At 36.3% G+C, this 15,501-nt stretch overlaps 1 protein-coding gene across 3 annotated transcripts in view; it reads right to left on the reverse strand.

The window, feature by feature from the left end:
- LOC135708712 (TWiK family of potassium channels protein 7) overlaps nucleotides 1-15,501 on the reverse strand; it is a 287,460-nt gene that overhangs the window by 169,268 nt on the left and 102,691 nt on the right. For all 3 annotated transcript variants that reach the window (XM_065230819.1, XM_065230828.1, XM_065230835.1), the window contains one exon: nucleotides 3,250-3,649. In XM_065230819.1, the coding sequence (XP_065086891.1) occupies nucleotides 3,250-3,520 (271 nt within the window). In that variant the 5' untranslated portion in view covers nucleotides 3,521-3,649. The remainder of the gene's footprint in view (nucleotides 1-3,249; nucleotides 3,650-15,501) is intronic.

The raw sequence follows: 15,501 nt of genomic DNA on the forward strand, positions 1-15,501 counted from the left end.
CACGTACCGGCGCCGGTTGTGTAGTGGTAAGCGTGACTGCTTTCTCACCCCAATGGGTCTGGGTTCAATCCCAGCCGAGGTTGGTGGAATTTTCCTGAGGCATAAAAATCTCTGGTCACGTCTTCCTTTGAAAGGGAAGTATAGCCGTTGGTCCCGACCCATGTGTGTTTAATGAATGGGTGTGATATCCTACGCAGGTGTAGAAGCTAAGCTGCGCCTTCCTGCACTGAAAATAAAATTTAAAATCAGCGGGTTGTGGAGACCGAAAAATGTGGTGTGTGTCACTCACGATGGGTATCATAGGAAGGAATAAACATGACAAAAAATTAAAGAAGGCTTCAGACCAGACTCGAAACATGAACCTTGGGAGAGTCAGAATTGTGCTTTATTCATCGTTCGTTCTATATGTGGTACGAGAAATGGTAAGGCTAAAGGCAAATAAGAAGCACTCATAGAACGGTAATTCGATTTCGTTTGCTTTTTCTGCTGTTTGTATGTATTTTTTTTCTCTGGCATAAAACCACCGTGACCAGTAATTTGATGTATTGCAGCCAAGCTTGCATGTATTGGTCAGACCGAAAATATTTCAAGAAAAAAAAGTAGCCCATCTCCAACACACAATCCGCACTTTAGGAGACAAAAGCGCAGTTTTTGGTTTGATTGAACGAAGTTGAATTTGTATATTATATGAATAAGGCGTAATATTAGCATTGCGCCAGATGACAGGAAAAACGAATGTTTCGTACCATTTATGAAATATGTGTTTTATGTGCGATATTCATTTTTACGAAACGGTTTTCAGAGAAATAACGAAAATACATTTTCAGTGTATAACAATTGAAATCTTAAAACTAAAAACTAAAACTAAATCTCATCGAAGTATAAAGGGAATTAATCGTTGCAATTGAGGATTGCAACGATTTTTGTCTGAAATATTAATTATTTTGTTGGACATTTGTTCTAAAGTCTCCACATTCGAAATTCTATGTACTTTGGTAGTAATGTGCAAAGGAGGCAACGTCAAAATCACCTTTCGGACTGTTCTGAATCCTTTGAAGTGCTTTTTTTCCTGGTAATGCAACAACTAGACCATATTGGCACAGCGTAAAGCATTGCCGGTCTAAAAACTTGTTTAAATATTAGAAGTTTATTCATCAGGCAAAGTTGGGATTTCCTGTTTATAAGAGGATATAAACATTTTATATATTTGTTACTTTAGAGATGAACTAGCCTTTGGCTAAAAATCTCTTAAATAAAGAATTAAAAAAAATAAATTTGTTACATTTGGCTTGAATGCCCTCAATGTGATCTTCAAAAGTTAATTTGTGATCAAGTACTAATCCAAGATATTTCACTTGGTTTGACCAGGAAATTGGAACTCCGTTCATAGTGACTATGTGACTACAACTAAGTTTCAAAAAGGAAGCTCTAGGCTTATGTGGAAATATTATAAGTTGAGTTTTGGAAGCGTTGAGAGAAATCTTCCATTTTTGTAAATTAAAAGAGAAAATATCTAAGCTTTTCTGCAGTCTGCTGCAACTAACACGAAGACTTCTTCCTTTAGCGGAAATGCCTGTGTCATCAGCGAACAAAGATTTGTGGCAACCCTGAGGCAAATTAGGGAGGTCCGAAGTGAAAATGTTATACAATATAGGCCCAAGAATGCTACCCTGAGGAACTCCTGCTCTAACAGGTAGTCGATTAGATTTGGAATTCTGATAATTACCTGCAGAGTTCTGTCAGTAAAATAATTTTGAACTAATTTCATAATATAAAGTGGAAAATTAAACTTTTTTCAATTTAGCAATCAAACCTTCATGCCAAACACTGTCAAATGCTTTTTATATGTCTAGAAGAGCAACTCCAGTTGAGTGGCCTTCAGATTTGTTTGAACGAATTAAATTGGTAACTCTTAAGAGTTGATGAGTAGTTGAATGCCCTTGGCGAAATCCAAACTGCTCATCTGCAAAAATTGAGTTCGTATTGATGTGAAGCATCATTCTATTTAAAATTATCTTTTCAAAAAGTTTACTTATTGAAGAAAGCAAACTTATTGGACGGTAGCAAAAAGCTTCAGCTGGATTTTTATCCGGCTTCAAAATTGGAATTTTTTTTTTGCATTTTTATATTTATCAGGAAAGTATGCCAAATGGAATCATCTGTTAAATAATTTTACCAAGAAAGACAAGGTACTCTCTGGGAGTTTTTTGGTGAGGATATGGAAAATTCCATCATCACCTGGAGCTTTCATATTATGAAACTTTTTAGCTATTGATCTTACTTCGTCGAAATCAGTCCTCCAGGAATCATCAAAAATATTTTCCCGAGAGAAAATATTCAGATAATCCCGAGCAACCTGATTCTCAATAGGACTAGTAAGACCCAAACTGAAATTATGAGAACTCTCGAATTGCTTAGCTGGTTTCTGAGCTTTTTCCAAATTTGTGATCAAAATTTGACAACCTTCCTTAAGCGCTGGAATAGACGTATGTAAGATATGCACAAATTTTAGTGGAACAGATATTTATTAAAATGATCTTTGCTGTAATTTTACTCAACATCAGAATCAATCAAAATTCCAATGGATGCTCAGATAGCCTAGTAAGTAAAGGCACAGTATTACAAAGCTGAAGACGACGAGTTCGATTCCCGGTCCAATCCCTAGCATCCATATTTTTGTTTTCGTTCGAACCGTTCTGACCATGCAAGAAGAATGGTTCGAACGAAAAAAAAAACCGTATGAAAAAATCATGTGTACATTCCTGCGATATAGTACACACGATTTTGCGTAAATTTTATTCATGTAAATTTAAGTGAAATATTGCATAAATCCTCAATATTGTATGCAAACTTGTCAGCAATTTCTATGTTTATGGTATTACGGGATGGTTAAAATTCAGATTTTTTTCTGTATGATTGTAGAAAATATTTTGGGTTGGAAATGTTCTTGACCTCACTGGGCTTGCTACCGAAAATACAAATGCATACATTGATTGACATAGAAAGCTCTCAATTAATAACAGCGGACCTGTATCTAGAACACTAAGTTGAGAACCGGCAAACGCTGGTTAAAAAAGCGTGAATAGCCTACAATAAGAAGAAGCAGGGCACGGAATTGAGATCGAAAAATAATTTTAATCATTGTCACTAACACAAATCTCTTATATAAATAAAACAGAACAAAAAATTCCATTCGCTGATAACATCATGAAAACCAATGTAAAAACGGAAATCAAAAAGCTTAATTACCCAGCAAAGTGTATCCAAACAACAGCGTACAAATGCCTAGATTTGTCAACAAAGCCGCCCAAAAAGTCGACGACTTTTTCCCCCGACATGAACAGCATCCAGATTTGGACGGTTTTTTACTGCTAATCGCAATTGTTGTTGACGTTTGTGTTCCATTTTTAAGAGCGGTACTCATCTCACTCCGCTGTAGAGTACTCATTCCATTATTTGATTGTTTCATGAGAGGAGTGTACGAGTCATACTGATAGCGGATCGCTTCCTTCTCGGCCATAATTTTCAATATTACGTGACTGTGGTCGCCATCGTCTTTACAACACGCGCGGTCGCTCTACCGATGGAATACAAATTCCATTGGCTCATGCTCCTGTTCTGTTCGTTCCATTCTGGTTTGGTTTTGTTTCTGCAAACAAGAAAGAAAGGGAATATGAATTATCTTAATTGCCATTCTACGGTGGTTTTCAAGGAATCGGATGGAAACTTATTAAATTATTTTCAATTATTGATAAAGATAAAGGTTGAGATGTGAGGAAATAGAATAGTCTTCAGCGTACCTAGTCCTGATTAAGTAGTGCTCAACGGAAGTGAATAATAGTTTTTTTTTTGTTATTTCAAACAACCTTTGAAGGAAAATAATGTATACGACTTGGGAAAAAAGCATGCTCTAAAATTATTGCTTCATTGGTAGAAAAAGAAATTGGCAAAAATAGAGATTACTCATCTGTTTTTCCTACATTCACTCACATAATCCTAAACAAGATCACATGAATGTAAATCTGCCATGTCAAAGATAAGTTAGAATTCCGTACAATCCTATGCATGTTTTGTTTCCCTAAAGGGCCACCCACATTAGATCCGTTTGCGTTGCGTTGACGTAAATTTGACAGTTAGACAATAGATTTAGCTGTCACTTTGCCGCAACGCGTCCGATCCGGATCTAATGTGCGTGGGCCTTAAGCGTTGCGTTGCATTGCGTTTGTAACGGAGTAATTCGTAGATTGCATACTGGCAACTGTCATGTATCTACTTTAACGTTCTTATTCTGATTGCTTAAGGAAAACTATTTGCGAGTGAATAGTTCTCCAATCAAACTTCAGAACATGAAAAGCATGACAATAACCATTGCTGTTGATGTAACACCTACTTAAAGGGAGGCCAGTGACTCACCGATGCCCCCATAAATGCTACGGAGTTGGATAAGAGGTGCGTCAGGATTCGCTTGAGCAGGCAATGCGACAATAGTATTATTTTTGTGGAGCTTGGGGTAAACCTACGATATTTTACTGCGTAAGCAAAGCCAAGCTCCTTAATTTAAATTTTAGTACCTTATTTGGTATAGTTTTTATAAATGTTGATTGAAATATAATGTAAAAAAAATAAAAGGGAAGGGTCTCACGCGAATGATCTGTAATTACCCAGCCTTCTCATGTTTCCTAAGCTGGACCAAAATGCATCTCCCAAATGCAGCACAATTTCTTTGATCCAAATAGTAATTATGACGTGTGGTAAGTGATCCCAAATGTTAGGCGGGGATGAGGATGAAATGATCCGGCCTATGGTAGAGCCTGTTTGAATGGCTTCCTCACTGCTCTTGGAATTAACAACTTTCGGATAAAGTTGAATTTTCAGGTGCAAGATCCACCGGAATCCACATTCAATCTCCTAACATTTACAACGTGTCCCATCCATTGTACTCTTCCAACTTGAGCAATTTTCTGGATACTGGGTTCACCATAGAATTGCGCTATATCGTGGTTCATTCTTCTCCTCCATACACCGTTTTCATATCCCCCGTTAAAGATAATCCTAAGCACGCGTCGTTGATAAACTCCAAGTGCTTGAAGATCCTCCTCGATCCTGTACATAATATGCATGACTATAGCGGGAGGAGTGTAAGGAGGTTTTAGAGATTAAGAGATCCACACTGTGCCAGCAGGAGAGACGAAGCACAGTACAGGCCAGGCTCAATTTCAATTTCGTTTATCAATTTGCAACCAATCAGTATTCGGATAAACGGCATTCAGCCAAATGACGCGGACCTAATTTTTCATAGCTCTTCACGGTCAATAGTATCATAAATGGACGTGAAATGGATGGTGGTGCGTAGGGACTTGATATTCTCAATACTTTTGGAGGAACGCCTGTTGTCGATAGCCCATCCACAAAACCAGCTTGATAACTCCCCACAAATCTGCTTGCTGGTGGCGATAGACGGTGAAAGAAGATCTGGGAAAGTACTTTGTATGCATTTGATGAAAATAGTGATTGCTCCGATATCATCCTCCCATGCCATGTTTTTCTTAAGCTGTTTGATAGCATCCTTAACTTCACTTATTGTGAGAGTTAGCATCCCAAGTAACATTACAAGTTTTATCAAGGTTTTAAAGCAGTGGTCTATAAAATCCTCATAAAACCAAAAATATTACTTGGGATGTCTCCGTTCCGATGAAGAAAGAATGGCTTCTGCTTGGTACTCCGCCTCCACGCCATTCAAGTGTTCATCGTAGTGCTCCTTCAGTTTTTCCATCTCCTCACGTCCAACCATCAATACATCTGTATGCTTATCCCGACACCTTTCAGCTCGCGGCACAAAGCCTTTGCGGGATGCGTTTTCATTCTCGTAGAACTTACGCGTATCTTGAGAACGATACAGCTGCTCCATTTCTTCGCACTCTAACTCTTCAAGGCAGCGCTTCTAATACCGGCAAAGATGAGTTTACTGTCTTTGCTCCACATTTTGACGGCTCCATTGCTGCAGCATCATCGTCCAGGGTGCATTCTTCTCGTCTAAATCCGTCTGACACTCCTCGTCGAACCAATAGTTTCGTCGATTTCTCTCCACGAACCCAATGGCCCCTTCTGCTAAGTTGTTGATGGTTGCTTTGGCACTACTCCAGCAGTTATCATGAGGCACTCCGATCAGCTCTCCCTCATCCGGCAACACTGCTTCGAGGCTTTGCACGTAATTACGACTTCGGGTAGCTATAGTCATTCCAGATGCTTGCGTGGTGGGCGTTGATACCGAATATTGTTTACAATGGCAAGAATAAGGTATAGTGAAAAATTGCAAGGAAGGGGACGGGCCTGGGACTGAACTCCTGGCCTTTTACTTAGTAAGCAGAAACGCCAAACACTGAGCTACCGGGCCTCGTCAAAGTACAAGGAATTTGTAAATATTCAACATAAAAAACACTAATCTTTCAACTTTATCTTCAAACTACCGGTGCAATTTTCAAGCGATAGTACTGTAACTTTGAGAAACGATTCTATAGGGAATTTACATTCCTATTAATAGAGCAAAACAAGAAGAAGACAAAACGACTTGTACCCCATTGTGCACTTTATGGTCAACTGGTCTACAGTATGCGTCATAAAAAATGCTAAATGTTCATAAAAATCGTAAGAAGGATTTCACATTTCCACTGTTTTTTTTTAATCACAATTGCATACTTGCAGTTGTTGAAATATGCTAATTTGCGTGGGTTTATTGCGCATTTTGCATCAAAGTAGACTCTTTTGCTGAAAATAATCCCTCATAGTTTTTTTTTTTACTCAAGCCAGTAAATATCAAAATTGACTATGCTCAAAGTAATAAAGCGTTATATTCTACAAAAGCGTATAATATCGACAACCCAGCGGTAAAAGAACTAGGAAAATCAAGAAAAAAAAAGTACCCTAGCGGAAAACAAATGAGGGATTATCTTTCTCTTTTTTGGAAAATCCGTAATAAAAAATATCTTTGTTTTAGTACAAACATAAAAAGGTGGGGGTTTGAAAAACTGTTTTCCTTTAGAAGTGCCCATCTTGTATGGACGACTTATGGATAATTAAGGTGCCTTTCTAGAAACAAATCAAAAATTTCAAAATTTTCTCATAAAATTTTTTGAGATAAATTGACTCTAAATTTATTTTTCAGTGTAGGAATTGGAAGAAAAATGTATTTTAATTTCAGACAATGTTCTACAATTCACTATTTGACCGTATGATTTTAAACGCAAAACAAATGGCATGAATATCAAATGCATGTGTGTATTTCTTACATCTTTTGAATATGTTTCTTACAACAAATATAATTGCAGCACTTATGTACAACCCAGACAACCAGAAGTCGTATAACAATGTACAGAAAGTATCGTAAATAACTGCAGTTTAAGTCAACATTGCATATAAGTATGACATACATCGCATTATGTTTAAATTAAATCATATAGAATGCAAATTTCCGACTTATATACAACGAATCTTTTTTTCATCGTACTGTATCACAAATTAAATCGGATTACATCGTAAGGTTTTTCAAATTGAATTTGTTATTACAGATTGAATCGTATATAATGTCAAATCAACTCGTTTAAAACGAAATTAAAATTTGCACGTATATGGTCTCCACTTTTGTAGGTATAGGCCCTTTTTTTGCATTCTATACGATTTGTTTGTTTGTATATATGTTTGTATATCACAAAAACAACTTTGAATATACGTACATTCTGATTGTCTGGGAATAGACTGAAACGTAGAAATAATTGTTTCCATTCAGTGTGGATTTTAGTATGAAACCTTCACGAGATGGTTTAATAGCCGCATTAAGGTTAATTTGTGTTTTGGCTATGCAGTCTGACAGGTACAAACAGTAGTTTATTAACTGTCCAACTGCGGCTGTTTTTGGGCAGTTAAAAAACTACTGCATAGCAAAAACTCAAATTAATCAATTAACAACAGTCGAAAAATTTACACATAAGTGCATTTACGGAAACAAACTTTAAATAACCTTCAGACTCCCACATTACAGAATGGGTGACACATTAAAAATTTCGTTTATTTTCAATGCAATTCTGTAAAAGAATCTTACATTTCCCGGTTAGGTGTAGGCCTTATCATTCTTAAGGTATAATTTTTTGAAAAATGTTTAACCCTTTTCGGCTTATAAGTAAAACAAGTATCCACTATAGACGCCAACATTTATCAGGATTCAAGTATGCATAGTTGCATAGTTGCATAAGCAGACGTAGTCTGTACACCCCATAAAGTTTCATTGGAATCTGAGAGGGTGCTGCCAACAACAAACTGGTCGAGTTGACGTGAAATTCGATGTTTGTCATTTCCATCGCCAATTTCTTGAAAAACAAAGTAGTACATACCACCATCTGAGGGAGTAGGCAATCTGCCATATGGGTCATTCCGCGCCCCACTTCCATGAAAATGAACCCACTTATTAAGAGGAAATGGAAAAAAATACCCTCATAATTTATGACTTAAGCTCATTCAAAATGCAATATCTCAGGAACTATGCAAATTACTGTTTGTCTTTTAGTGTTTCTTATGTAAAAAGGATGGAAACACGATGGTGTCCTTAAATTGAAAATTAAACGACATGTATTATGAGAAAAAAAGCATTTAAAGTTTTCAAACGTAAATTAAAATTATTTGACAACACTGTACAAAAACAAAGGCTACAGATTTAGATTCTCAATAAAATTTTCTTATTAAAACAATAACAAATGAAACTTTTAACTTCATTCGTTCCAGAGATATGAACAAAAGAGTGTACTGCTTTCTAAAAAATAACGAAAAATGAAAAATTTGCTCCTTGATCAAGGGGTGCTCCGATTAGCATACAACTTTGGATTTTCGAATTTAAACCTAAATGAACATTCCCTCAAAATTTGGTCCAAATCTGAAACGGTAAATTTCACTTTTGCAATTTGTGACCACTCGGCGCGGAATGACCCATTTACTGGTAATATTGGTTTGTATATGTTAATTTATTGTTTGCGAGAAGATTGAAGTGAAAAAGTTATATCAAGGATCACTTCTACTTATAATCATATTAAAAGTGTCCATTGTTTTAATTAATTGTATTCAGAAGACTTCATGCTATTTCAAAAATGGCCAAAATAGGGATACGATTTTAAATGAATTACTCGGAAACGGTTGCCCAACCTAAAGATGCAACTGTTGATTTACATGGATGAGTATTAATCCATGCAAAATTGATAGTCAATATTTTCAGTATATATTCTCTAGTCGAGCGAAAGAATTTCAGGTTGATGAAATTGATGAGTTTTTGAATCCATTTTATTCAACCGTGACACAATTGAATTGAATGTTTTCCCTAATTGAGCTGAATGCATGAAAGTACACAATTAGAAATAACTAATTTTACACATGACGGAATCAATCTATGACATAAAAGATGAGACGTAAACAAATATGTCATGTAATATTAAGTGCTCCGAGACTGAAAAGTTCGTTGCTCGAAAAGTACGTTTGATTGAAATATATTTCGCGTCTTTTATGACTCAACTTTATGTCAAAATTGACACTCGTACATATCACTCACAGAGCACCTAAATTTACATGAATTTGTCTAAGTGTGTAAATATGAAAGAAAAACTCACCACACAATTGTAACGTCCACTTAAAGCTCAGGAAGTATACCAAGCAAAAGGAAATAATAGCTAATTGATTTTTAAGTGCGCGCATTCCTTTTCCAATTACACAAAACCATTAAAAACATACTTTTCCTGCTGGGTGTGAGTTCCGTACTTCAGTTGCCCTTATTGACATTGTTAGCCACTTCCTTTCAGATTGTGGCCTTTGGCTGTTGATTTTTGCCACGACGCGATGAACGTCTTCTATGCTTCCATCGAGAGAGTCTGCATCGAGCTTTTGCCTTTTTTTTTCTCTGCATATTTATCTCTTTTTTCGCTTTGGAAGCTACTCCTAATGGAATACAGCTTTTAATGAATTTTAATCACGCGATTCAATTAGAACTTTGCGTCTCTTTCTCTGTGAATGTTTCTTTTACTTGACGAATTTTCAGTCACGATCTGGAAAATCGTAGCAGTAGTAGCAAATCGTGTCTAGTATTATTCCAAAAGAATGGCAACGTTTCTATGAGAGAATATGAGCTACATAGATATTTCAATACGGAAATTCAATTTTGGGTTGCATTACTTTTCGCAATTTACATATTTTTGAAGCTATCTCTTTGCTTACATCAGCGATGAAAAAAGCCAATATATCTACAGTGCTCATGATACTGAGCTTGTAAATTGAAGTAATAGGCGTATGGCTTGAGTTTTAGATTTTAACAATTTTAGACTCTTCCGTTGCTTCTGATGTTTTGTTGCTCATTTGTCTGAATTTATACTCGAGTAAGCACAATTATGTTAACTCATTCAGCTAGCTCTGACACTGGTATATTTTATTCCAAAATTAAGATTTGTTGTTAAAGTTATGCGATAAATGTGCGTCTTCAAAAGTGGAGAGCGTAGTAATTTCGGCGTCATAAAAATGTTTTATTAACCTGCAAAGTGCGTCATTCTCTTTGCTCTACGTGTTTTTAATGCTTTTCATACTATTGACCCCAGAGGATACAATACTAAAAGTTGTGGAACTTTTCTTGCAAACATCTGATGCGTATTAATATGAAGACGAAGTGGATCATGAAATTATAATGAGCCATTGGACTAAGTATAAACGGAGGCAGTTTAGAAACCTAAACTGACTGGCGGTAAAATTCTCTCAATCAGATTCAGCACAAACCATCTCGTCCCAAATCATTGAATCATGCAATGAAGTTTCCACTCTGGTCTCTCAAAGAACAAAATTCATCCATTCTAAAGATAATATTGGCTTGAGTAACTTTGCCCTTCCGAACTGGCAAAGTAGGATGAAGCATCTACGATACACTTGGCATCGTTAATTCCGTCTTAATTAAAATACGCAGCGATGCAAGAACGAGCGTAGAAATAGAAAGAAAATATTTACTAAAAAGCAGAGCAGCTCAAGGATTGTAAAAGTGCTTTTTGTGAACTTTGTTTCGGATACAATCTTAAGAGAAGCAAAGTTGTGACCATCCTGCAGATAGTTCACCCAAAGACACAGAGAGTGAAGACCAACAGCAGCGCTTACGACAGAGAATACAGATAGTGCTGCATATAAAATTTCTGCTACATTGATTTTCTCATTTCGAATTAAGTTTAAAATCTATCCTCGTAATCTAAGCAATTATTCTCTCCGCTGTATTTTATGGTTGAGTCTGAGTGGAACGCTATGCAAAATAATTTTCAACGAGATTTTATTTGCGGAGTACCTTCTAGCAGGTGAAACTTTATGGATGATAAAACTATTATCTTTTGAGACAGAAACTTTCTTAAGATTGTCGTTTCTGTTTTATAATGTGCATTCCAAAAGAATATTCCTAATTAGTAATAAACAATACCGAAAACTTTGCCTCAAGCTTTCCAGGTTCCCCAATAACGGGCACTTTTGATATTAAATTGCATATTACGTATAAAACATCGTTTATTGAGATGTGTTTTAATCTACTTGTAATTTTAGTTCTTGATCAAACATCGACTGTTAATGTCTACGATTTTAGATTATTGTATAGAAAGAGCCACGCATTATATCTTTAAAAAATAAATCTTTAAAGGCTAGATGGCATGAAATTATTAATCCTGAATTAATCAAACTATGTTGATATCTGACGCTTTGCACACTCACCTCAGCCTGTCTCAGTAGATACTGCGCGACATCTCGAATCAGCTTGCCAGTTTTATTAAACATCCGCTTGTTAATTGTCCAAAAATTTCGATTTTTCGGAATTAGATGTGTTTGGGTGGGGTAATGACCATTTCGATAAAATCCACTCCGTTTTCACGGCACCACTAAACTACCTTCCAAAAATTCGCAAATACATTGTGTACCATAATACACAGAAAAAAATTCTGAATTTTAACTATCGCGTAAAATCTCCCTTCGTTCAATTTTGAGCGTTACTTGGCATAAACAGCCAAATCGTTTACAAGCTTGCATACAATATTGCTAATTTATGCGATATTGCGCTTAAAATTACACGAAATATCGCGTAAATTTATGCCAAATCAAGCGTTAATTTTATATGCGCTATATCTCGCTGAAATTTACATGGATTTTTCGAACGGTGTAAACGGTAGAATGCGTTTTTCCCTCAAGTCCATTGTCTCCGTCCTGGCGAAAATCTACCTAGGTTGTTGTGGTCACAACTGCAGATCTACTGCAAGATCATCAGGCCTAGGTGAATGTGCAGGCGAAAACGAACTTATACTTGCAAGGGAAACTTTCAGCACTCAAAGAACAAACTGCTGTTAACTCATTCCAGAACCGACCACTAGGATCGCTGCTATATCATAAATTCAATTTCAAATACTTCTGATATTCAGTCACTTGTACCTCTCAGTATGGATCACGCGATCGTCTGTACATTCGATAGCAACTATTGAATCGGTGCGCTTGGTTCATTACCTGCAGCATGGTCTCTTTAGTCGTTGCCGTTGAAAGCAATCCGACGATCAAATTTAATTTTCCCAATAAGAGCGTGGGTCTTCCTTTTGGCGACATTATTAATTCTGTGAAAGCACTGCATGCGAATCCAGTTCAGATGGAAGCAACACACCAGATTGCGGAAAGCTCATGTCAGAAGAAACTTGCATGCATCGACGCTTTACTTAGTTGATTTCATTTTCTGCTATGTTGTCATAATAGTAAAATTAATGTAGGTAACACCATTTCTTCTAGACTTTTACGCTTCTGTAGCGAGCGTTTTGCCAGCTCTCAACTTAGTATTGTAGATGCACTTTGACGGTTATTAAAGGAAAGCTTTCTATGTCATCCAATTCATGAAATTGCATATTGTGTGGCAAGCACAATGATACTCTATGTCCAGGGAAACCGATAAAATTTCCTCGACTTGACCCGCCGCCTCCAGTTTGTAATACCGTGTCTTAACTGACTAGGCTACCTTTATCCTCCATTAGTCACACAAGGACGTCTGAAAACAAAATTATATAGAACGAGCAGGTTTCAAAGAAGGGAAACTAATATAAAGCCATATGTTACTTTCGATAATTGGGCCGGAGGTCTAGAAACATTTAATTGAAGCTTCAAAATGGAGGTTTTAAAATGAAGTTTCCAAAAAACCTGTTCTCAATGTAGTTGATCTTGACCGTGACTAGCATGGAAAATCCTGTTTCCCGGGTTTAAACACATCCTATTGTTTTTTTTTTAATTTCTCGGAGTGCCGGGAAATTCCAAAATCCCGGGAAAACATGGAACTTTTGCCGTAGTAATTCCCATGTAAACTTCAAAGGACCAGTGCAGTACAAGTTCGCATCAAAATGAGCTAAAATTTTAGGAGAATGATCTGGATTTGGAATCGTTTAAGTGGGTAGAGCAAAATCGATATTTTGAACCACCCTGATAGACATCACCGGTAGACCTCCCCTATCAATTGATCACATTGACATTCACCCATTTAAATCTCCATTTAATTACTTTTAAATTTAATGCTCTTCGAGGTCCCTAACAAACGTGAAAAATTTGAGCAAATTTGGTTATGTTCTGGATTTGCGGAAGACTTTTAAACTTTGTTTGGGAAAATGACACGAAACTATTTATTTGCTTGCCAAAAAAAATTAAAAAAATTGCGCAATTTGAACCAACACAGCTAAAAAAAGTAGTGTAAATTTCCGTTACTATGATGCACATAAATGGAGCGTCATATATCATACAAGTTTAGATTATAGATCGTGTAAACTTATGAGACATGTCATGCACTATTCCATATATTGTATGCAACTGTCCACTTTTGTTTGCAACATTTCTTGCAAGCTGCTAGTTTACGTGAAATGGAAATTTACATGTATGAATGATTGCATGCATGGATGTTTACATCGCCAGTAAAATTCAGAATTTTTTGGTGTGAATCTTCCGGGGAAAACTATGCAAAATAACATATGCACAGCTGTTGGGGACATCAATGCGCATCAAAATAGTAGTGGGGAGCACCGGTTTGTAATGTTGACCCACCCTAGTGGACACGCAATCCGACACACCAAGAGAGCCACCAACCAGCCGAAGCACCAGGAAGCTCTAAACATATTAACTTCAGTTCCGTAATAAAAATCGTAACAAATTAGAATTATTTTAATCCCACCCATCGTATGGAAACCAAAATAAAATATTAACTACTAGTAAATCAACTTTTTCGATGTATTTACTGACTAATTCATCAAAATGAACTGAAATAAAAATAATGAAAGCTCAGAAAAAAATGTAAACAAATGTATTACTGACAGCAATTATTTACTGACCTAAACGGTAATTTTTGACAGTTCAATTCTCTTCGTCGACTTCCTCTTTTGTTAATAACTTGAGTATATAGCCGTTTCTTGTTGTTTTTGTCGTATTACACAGAAAAAAAATCTGAATTTTAACTATCGCGTAAAATCTCCCTTCGTTTAATTTTGAGCTATACTTAGCATAAACAGCGAAATCGTTTGCAAGCTTGCATACAATATTGCTAATTTATGCGATATTGCGCTTAAATTTACATGAAATATCGCGTAAATTTATGCCAAATCTAGCGTTAATTTAATGTGCGCGATATCTCGCAGAAATTTACATGAATTCTTCAAACGGTGTAGATGCTAGATAAAAGCTTCTTTCATCGATCTGTGTGCTGAAAATACCTGCGAATATCTTTACATGGCCGTAGGGATACAAAGTCGACCAAGAGAATATGTCAATATTACTTAGGACCTAATACAATTTTCAGCTTGAGTTCAGAGATTCTGCGATTTACGGAGTTTTCAGTTAAAGCAAAAACTACTGGGTTGATTACTTAAAACTCAGCTGTTAAAAAAACCCTAGTAATATTTTACCGACTTCAGTAATCTAAACTCTGTGTTATGTATCTCAATTTTACCGACATATGTTTTGCACCTGGTTAAATCATTTGGTATTGCATTAATTGGAGGTTGGTTAAAATATTTAAACATATTTCCCCACATTTTAAGCCCCAATGTGATCCTTCGCACGCTGTTTTCACGTGTGAGTGCATTGAACGTGTGGATTTAATTAAACTTTGCAGCAATTTGGGTATAAATTAAATTCAAATTACAGGCTCTCCAACGATTAGCACAGACAGTTATTTTTTTATGTAAACAAGGAGGAAAACATAACGAGGTTGAACTCTGTCAGATGTCGGTGGATTCCTGAAAAACAAATAAAAACTAAAACACCTCTTTCAGATAATGTACTCATCTGTTGGGAAAACATCCGTATATTACAGGGTCGGTGGAGCACCAGGTAAAAAAAGGATACGAACCCCCCACAAATAAAAAAGAACATTATCCCTAAAACAGTGATGACCATGGACAAGATTTATATGAGGTGGCTGGCCACGCAACAGACATAAATTGCTTTATA

This window comes from Ochlerotatus camptorhynchus, unplaced genomic scaffold, assembly GCF_037179485.1.
Source record: "Ochlerotatus camptorhynchus isolate MF236.1 unplaced genomic scaffold, CSIRO-AGI_Acam_v1.1 ptg000032l, whole genome shotgun sequence".
In the NCBI taxonomy this organism is placed as follows: Eukaryota; Metazoa; Arthropoda; class Insecta; order Diptera; family Culicidae; genus Ochlerotatus; species Ochlerotatus camptorhynchus.